The sequence below is a fragment of the Sorex araneus genome, chromosome 4 (assembly GCF_027595985.1).
Source record: "Sorex araneus isolate mSorAra2 chromosome 4, mSorAra2.pri, whole genome shotgun sequence".
Taxonomy (NCBI): Eukaryota; Metazoa; Chordata; class Mammalia; order Eulipotyphla; family Soricidae; genus Sorex; species Sorex araneus.
In genome coordinates this window covers 6666264-6673478 of record NC_073305.1, presented here as the reverse complement: position 1 = coordinate 6673478, position 7215 = coordinate 6666264, and the positions used below count along the sequence as shown (strand labels likewise).

General features: G+C 67.4%; 1 protein-coding gene across 2 annotated transcripts in view; it reads right to left on the bottom strand.

Annotated features, from left to right (window-relative positions):
- Nucleotides 1–629: 629 nt before the first annotated feature.
- MTMR14 (myotubularin related protein 14) overlaps nt 630–7215 on the bottom strand; it is a 29023-nt gene continuing 22437 nt past the window's right edge. The window contains exons 17-19 of one of the 2 annotated variants that reach the window (XM_004616025.2): nt 6955–7134; nt 3387–3542; nt 630–1208 (exon numbers count right to left, since the gene is read on the bottom strand). In XM_004616025.2, coding sequence (XP_004616082.2) covers nt 1025–1208; nt 3387–3542; nt 6955–7134 — 520 coding nt within the window. In that variant the 3' untranslated portion in view covers nt 630–1024. The remainder of the gene's footprint in view (nt 1209–3386; nt 3543–6954; nt 7135–7215) is intronic. The other variant, XM_055134818.1, reaches the window with a different exon arrangement.

Sequence of the window (7215 nt, the reverse complement as noted above, 5' to 3'; positions counted from 1 at the left end):
CCGCTCCTGGCCCGCCCAGAGCTCCGAGTAGGGAGGGTTCGGTCCGTTCTCATGAGCCCTGCGACCTTGGGCTAGTTACCCCGCATCTGTCTCGTGAGGAAGACGGGGAGGGCCGTTCTTTGGGGTGCTGCAAAACTCCCCCAAGATCACCCAGCTCAGAATTCAGCGCGGATCGTCCGCAGAAATGCCCCAGAACTGTTGGCCTTGTTCTGTCCTCCCTCAGACCACTTCTTGCGGGCAGGGTCAGCGCGTACCTCCACGCTGCTCCAGCAGACACTGGCGGAGAGGGTCAGCAGACCCCCCACACCTACGGCGGCCTCTCAGCACCGGACCCAGGCCCTCCGGAACGGGCCGGCAGTGTTGCGGGGAGAGCTTGTTAAAATGGAGCCCCCAGTGCCCGTCCCAATTCCAGGTGGCCTGGGAACCTGCGAATTCCGTGGGAGAAGTCGGACCGCCTTTGCCACTGTCTCCTCCAGCCCCCACCTAGTAATGTCATAGGAATATGGGGCACAGCCATCTCTCCATCTCTTCCCACTTCATTTGCAAGATGCCCCCCGCCCCCCACCTTCCAAGCACAAGGAATACGAGGTTCTCTTGTGTAGCGCCCCCAGAGTGCAGAAAGGCAGCGATTCAAAAAAACTCATTTTATTTTGTGATTTGTGTCCAACTGCCTCATTCTCAGTGCAGGTGCCTCGGCCTCCCCGGGAAACAAGGGCCGGGGGTCTTTCGTGAACTCACGACCTCCACAAGGTCCCAGGAAACCCCACACACCTCAGACCCAACAGGGCCCAGCGATGTGGGTGGGGGGCAGTGAGTGGGGGTGGCGGGCAGTTGGGAAGCGGAGGCCGGAGAACCTTGTCCTGGGCCCTGCTAGGCTTCGGGGCTGCCCCGCACAGCGCGGGGGAGGGAGGGGGGCGAGGTTTCTCCCCCCACCCCGGCGTCGAGGGACCCCTTTGCCAGGCATGGCTTTGGTTCCGCTCAGGGCTCAGGTGAGAGAGGAACAGGAAGCTGCCGTGGGCGGGGGTCAGAAGGCGCTGCTGCTGGTGCCCCGGAGTCCCACGCCGCGGACGAACTGCTCCAGCAGGCCCCCGATAGCAGCCGAGGGGCTGGGGGCGGCGGCGCGGAGTCCCACTGTGCTGCTGTAGGCGGCCAGGAAGGCCGAGCGCACCTCCTGCAGCCGGCTCTCCCGCTCGCTCAGCGCCGCCAGCCTGCGGGCAAGAGGGAGGCAGAGGGTGAGGGGGCTCCCTGGGGGGTTCCTGCTGGGGCTCCTGGGAGACCCCGGGCCTAGCAGGTCAGAGCCGCCACGGCTGCCGGGAAGACAATGGTGCCTGGCGCCCCCTCGCAGGGGAGAAGCAGGGCGGGCAGGAGTGCCAGCAAGTGGCTCCGGCACGCAATGAGGCTCAGCTGCCTCCTAGGACAGGGTCACCCCACCAGGAACCCAAGCTCGGCTGATAAAGGTCCCGCCCCCTCGGAAGAGGACAGCCAGGCCCGAGTGAGTTCCGGGAGGTTCTTCCACAAGGGGCAAGTTTTCTTGTTTTGAAACAGAAGCTGGAGTCTATGCCACAGGGCTCCAAAGTGCAGCCAGGAGGGGAAGGACGCAGACTCGGAGAAGGCAGGGACACCCGGGGCTCCTGGCTGCTCTCCAGGGACCAGATTATCTGGGAAGAGCTGCCCCCTACGCGCTCAGACTAGCCCGCCTGGAAACCCCCCCCCACCCACTCCCCCTGGCAAGCCCTCTCTGGGACCATCAGAACCAGCAGCCAAACTGCGGCTCCCGAGCAGACGGCGGCCTGAGGCGGCTGGAGCCTGCCAGGGAGACTCTGGGAGTGATGCGTCGGAGACAGCAGTCAGCCGGGGCAAAGGCACAGGGCCCCGAGCATCTCTTGGCTCTGCGGGAGGCCCAGGACCCTGGATCTTCACGTTCCACCACAGCTCCCCAAGAACGAGGCCCTGCGTACGGCTCCAGCTTCTCCTCAGGTGTGTGACCAGGAGAAATGCCGAGTTAGCCCTTTCCAGGGAACAGCCAAAGGCTGTCGCATTCTCACGGGCCCTATTTCCGGGTCAAAGAGCAAAACCTAGCTAGAGACAAGGAGAGGGCCCCAGGGAGGCCCGGCAGTGATGGGCAGATGGGGTGCAGTGACCACAGGCCATTTCCTCTTGGGAGATGCTCCAGGACTCCTCTTGGGAGATGCTCCAGGACTCAGCTGTGGGCTGACAACAGCCCAGATGACCAAGCAGAATCCACCTCACAGGGTCTGAGACATGCCGGGAACCATCCAGAACTGAGTCTTGGCTAGCCCCCTCACCGCTGCCCTTCTCAGTGGCCAGAGCTCGTGAGCCCGTCAGAGCAGCGCATGGCAGTGTGGCTGAAGCAGGAAGGCAGACAACCACTTTCAGCATCCCTGAAGACCTGCCAGATGGGGCCGGAGCCACAGCACAGCGGGGAGGGCGCTGGCCCTGCACTCGGCCAACCCGGGCGCCATCCCTGGCACCCCAGATAGCCTCCTGGTTCCCACCAGGAGTGGGGAGCACAGAGCCAGGAGTAAGCCCTGATCACCGCCGGGTGCCACCCAAGAAAACAAACAACCCCTCGCAAATCCTGCCGAAGGTCTGGAGAGTGTTCGGGGGGGCTGGCGCGGGAGCCGGGCCTGGTCCACGGCCCACCCGGTCTCTGGAGAGCGACGAGGCAAGGAGGGGGCCGGGAGCAGCCCCGGAACCCCGCGGGAGGGCCACAAGCCCAGCATCGACTGAGAAACCTGACGGGTCTTTCTGCCGGGAGGACCAGGCGGCCGAGGAGATGGCGCCGGCACAGTGCCCCTGGCTGCGGCCCAGCCCCGGGCTGGCAGCTCCATCGAGGAATCCCCTGGCAGGGCCGCGGCTCCACTCCCCAGAGGAATCTCTCCCCACTGGCCACTGCTGGGGGCCGGGATTGGCCTCCCGTGGTGGGCTGAGCCCCGGAGCGGGAGCGGGCAGCGGGCCCTGCTCCCCGGCATCTGAGGGGCACCCAGGAAGCAAGCAGAGGGCGCACGGCGGGGGCGGAGTTAGGCTCCGGGCTGGGGTCATGCAGCCGTGCCGCGCGCCGCACTGACCCTCACTGCCCCGCTGTCGGCTGCAGAGGAGGCACCTGTCAGGCCACGCCCGGGACAGAAACAGGATCTTCCGGAGTGGAGTCCCGTCACTTTCCAGTTTGCCCCAGGCGGCCACGGGCTGGAGGCTGGCGAGAGCAAGCACCGTCACAGCGGCCCCTGCGTCCTAGAGGGCCGGGGGCGTCCCGGCTCGGCCCCCCCGGCGCTGGTAGCTGCCTCACTCCTCACCGGCACTTGGGCCTGGCCACCAGCCGGTGCTGGGTCCGAGCAGGGGCGCACCTGCCTTCTGCAGACACTTACAGACAACTGTTAGGGAGCTCGTCCGGGAAGCTGAAAGGGAGGGAAGAGTCGGGGTGCAGGCCAGCCCGCTCCTGAATACTGCCACAGCCCGTGACCATCTGCCAGCTGCCACAGTCTGTGGAGAAAGAGGATCCGGGCAGGGGACGGTCCACTGATCTGGGGCAGAGAGGAGAGATGAGGCACAGTCAGTGACGCCTGACAGGGCGGCCCGGGCTCAGGGCACACGGTCCTCTCGTGGAGTGTCTGTGCGGGGACAGCTGGACGCAGTGACCGAGAGACCAGAGGCAGGCGCGGTTGGAGGAGAGTGGACGGGGCAGCGGAGCCAGAGCGAAGCGTGGGGCCGAGAGGTGAGCAACAATCTCCACAGCGCCAGGAGGAGGGGGGGCAAGGCTGGGCACCCCGAGAACAGGGACGCAGGATCCCCTCCACAGTGGCCGCTGGGACCTGGAGGTCGCCGGGGACGGGTCAAGAGATGCTGCGAGGTGCTGGGACGGAGGACTGACAGGACCCAGAGCGGGGCTTGTCTGCATTCACAGTAGCCGCTCGGCCGCTCCCTGGGGCATCCCTTGCCCAGGGGCAGGGATGAATCAGGCGTAGCGAGGCTGCATCAGGCCTTTCCTGGAGGGGGAGCCCCCCTCCATCCCCCCCAGCCAGGCCCTGTGCTGCGGCATCACACAGGCCTGAGGCCCCAGAGGCACAGCCGCTTTGATGCCGACCCTTTCTTCCCGATCCCGGAATAGCAGGCCGGGCTCCGTAGGGACCAGACACAGCGAGAGGGCGCCACAGGGCGGGCACAGGCGCCGGTCACAAAGCCTTCTGCACGCCCACCCCAGAGGCGGGCACGGCAGCTGCGGGCCCTGCAGAGGCCAATTCTGAGGGGTCGAGACAGCCGGAGCCGCCTCAGAGCCACCCTGTCACCACGACGCAGTCAGGGCCCGAGGACGAGACCAGGACAGGGCCGGCTGGCACCTGGCGGCTGCCTCGGGGGCACCGTGGGCACTGAGGGGGCAGAGTCGGGGAGGGCCAGCCCCAGGCCACCACCTGGTCCCTCGCCCACGGCCACTGAGGGTCCTGGCCCCCAGGCCTTGGCGTTGGTTTCCTTGGGAGTGGAACCCAGGGCCCCAGATGCTTCCTGCTGAAGGAATGCTCAGTGCCCGGGTGCAAGAGCCAGAGGCCCCACGTGCCAGCCAGGCGAGCTGGCTACAGGGACACACCAAGATGGACGGAAATGTCACAGGAAACGCGCTGGGCCCGCAGGCGGGAGGAAACGCTCAGTCAGCTCCAGCCCCGGCCGTCGAGTCACCCACGAGCCCGCGGCCAGCATGCAGCCACGGTCCACCTCGGGCAGCAGCGGGCTCCCGGGAGGCCGGGATCTGGCCGCAGGCTGTCGCACCCTCACACGTACTCGCTGTGGCCCCTGTGATGCCCCGGCCGCCCAGACGCGCAGTGGACGCAGCTTCACAGACGGGACTGCTGGGGTCAGGGCTGGGCACAGCCAGGGCGGGGGCCGGGACTGCCCTGTGCCGGGGACGGCGACTGCCCTCGCACAGAGCCCCCAGAGGTCACTCCTGCTCTAAGACAGGACGAAGAGAGGAGCTCGGGGAGGGAGGGATGTCCTTCAGGTTACGACAGGAGAGACACCAAGAATGGAAACGGGGTCTGCCTGCACGCGCCACCCGGCAGCCTTCAGTCCCCAGGCAACGTGGAGGGGTGAGGAGGGCGGGGCAGGGTGCTGGAGCCGACCAGGCCACCACCCACCCTCCGCCCTACCTCATCCCCAAGTTCCCTGTGCGCGCCTGACGCCCCCTAGAGATGGTTCCCACCGACGCCTGCGTCCGAACCCCTCCCCTGCCGTGGGACCCCCGGGAACCGCCTCAGCCTGAGCCCCGCCAGGGAGCACGGTCTGACATCAGGGGAGAGCAGGGCTGCGCCCCCCCGGCCCTAGACTCTGAGAGGACAGAGCCCCCAGCCCGCTGAGGATGGAAGTCACAGTGCGTCGTGCCTCGGAGACAGCAGGACACGCTTCCGGGCCTCCCCGCCGGGCCTAAAGCGCAGGGCCCAGGGACGTGCGCTCCTGAGCGGCCAGAGGGGTCTTTGGGGCTCCAAGCAAGCTTCTCGGCACTGTCGCCGGGAGAAGGGCGGGGGTGGGCAAGTGCTCCAACGGGCCCGGGGAGCCGCCTGAGTGGCAGCGTCCTCCTCAGGACACACAGCCGAGTGCTGACCACCAGGGCCTGAAGAGGCCCGACTCAGAGACAGAGACTCTCTGTCTCTTGTTTTGGGGCCACGCGAGGCAGTGCTCAGGGATCACTCCCGCAGAGCTCGGGGAACTGAACCAGGTCGGCTGCGCGCAAGGCCAGCGCCCGCCCCCGCCTGTCTCTCCAGGTCAGTGAGCACCGGCCAGTGTCCGGCCTCCCGGCCCCACTCGGGCACGCCGCAGTGACCCACGCAGAAGGCCGCCGCTTCCCCGAGGCACCCAGAGAACTTCCTTCCCAAACAACCTACTTAACTTTCCGCACGGCCCTTCCCGCGGAGGGCGGCGGCTTCAGAGACGCGGGTGGAATGTGGAGCAGATGGAAGCCAGAGAATTCCCACTGGGGGGGATGTCGGCTGTCACAGCCAGCCTGACGGGAGGGTTTCCGTCCCCACGTTTCCCCCTCTGCAGCGAGGAGCTGATTAACTGTGGTTACCTAAGAGGCAGGAAAGCTAATGACAGGATCCCTCAGGCACTCCAAGATAAGAGACCAAATTAGTTTGAACGTTAATGGAAATACATAATTAGAATGTTCCCAATCCGAATAATCTAGTCTTCCAGAACCTCTGGCAAAAGACGTCCCAACCAGAATCTCCTGACCAGTCCAGCCTGACTCTAAGCGTGGGGGGGCTCCCCCAGAAAACACAAGACCACCAAGCACCTCCCAGTGGGCCCAGCCTGCACCCCCAGAGCCCAGGCCCTCTGCCCAGCCTCCACAGGCCCCAATGCGGACACTGGGCGGGGAGGGCCGAGGGGAAGCTGGGCATGGAGACCCCCCCCGGGGAGTGGCCTCAGCTCAGCCCAGCAGCTGCAGACAGTTCAGACCCAAGAGGCCTGTCCCGCGTCCTTCCAGGGCCCCCGAACCACGTGAGCAAAGCAGGCGTGCAGACAGGCGCGGGGCCGACGTGGTCACGGCAGGGCCCCTCGCCCCTGCCCAGCCCCCGGGACAGCGTGGAGAGGAGACCCCACCCTGACGCTACCCTCCCTTGGGCTTCGCCCCGAGAAAGCGCGGGGTGGTGGCGGAAGGGGAGCGCCAGTTGCCTCGTGAAGGTGTCTGGGGCTCCAGCAGGCCCCGGGCGCTCTGATCGGGGGCTCGCCCGACACCCGGTGCCTCCAGTCCGGCGCCTCGATCAGGGCCTCAGGAGCAGCAGGCCGGCAGGGGTGTGTGTGGGGGGGTGCGGGGCGGCGGGCAAGGGAACGACTCCTGGCCAGGCGGGGACATCTGCAGGCCTCTGCTCCCGCCCCGCCCGCGTCTCCAGCGCGAGCAGCACACCGTCCTCGGGCGCTCGGGCCCGGCAGGGCTGGGGGGCGGCTCACCTGGGCCTGGGCACCTCCAGGGGGCTGCTGCCGATCCTGAAGAAGCCGTCCGAGTGGTTGGAGGACGAGGAGCTGGAGGACCGGGCTTCCAGCAGGCCGGGCGGGCCGGGCGCACGGTCCTCGGCGGGCTGCGGCCGGCTCCAGAGCGCGCTCTGCGGGGAGGACGAGTGGGCCTTCCTCCTGCAGCGGGCGGACAGGTGGCCGTGGGGTGGGGGCCCGGCCCCCGGCCCCCGCACGTGCTGGGCTCAGTGCCCGGGGCCC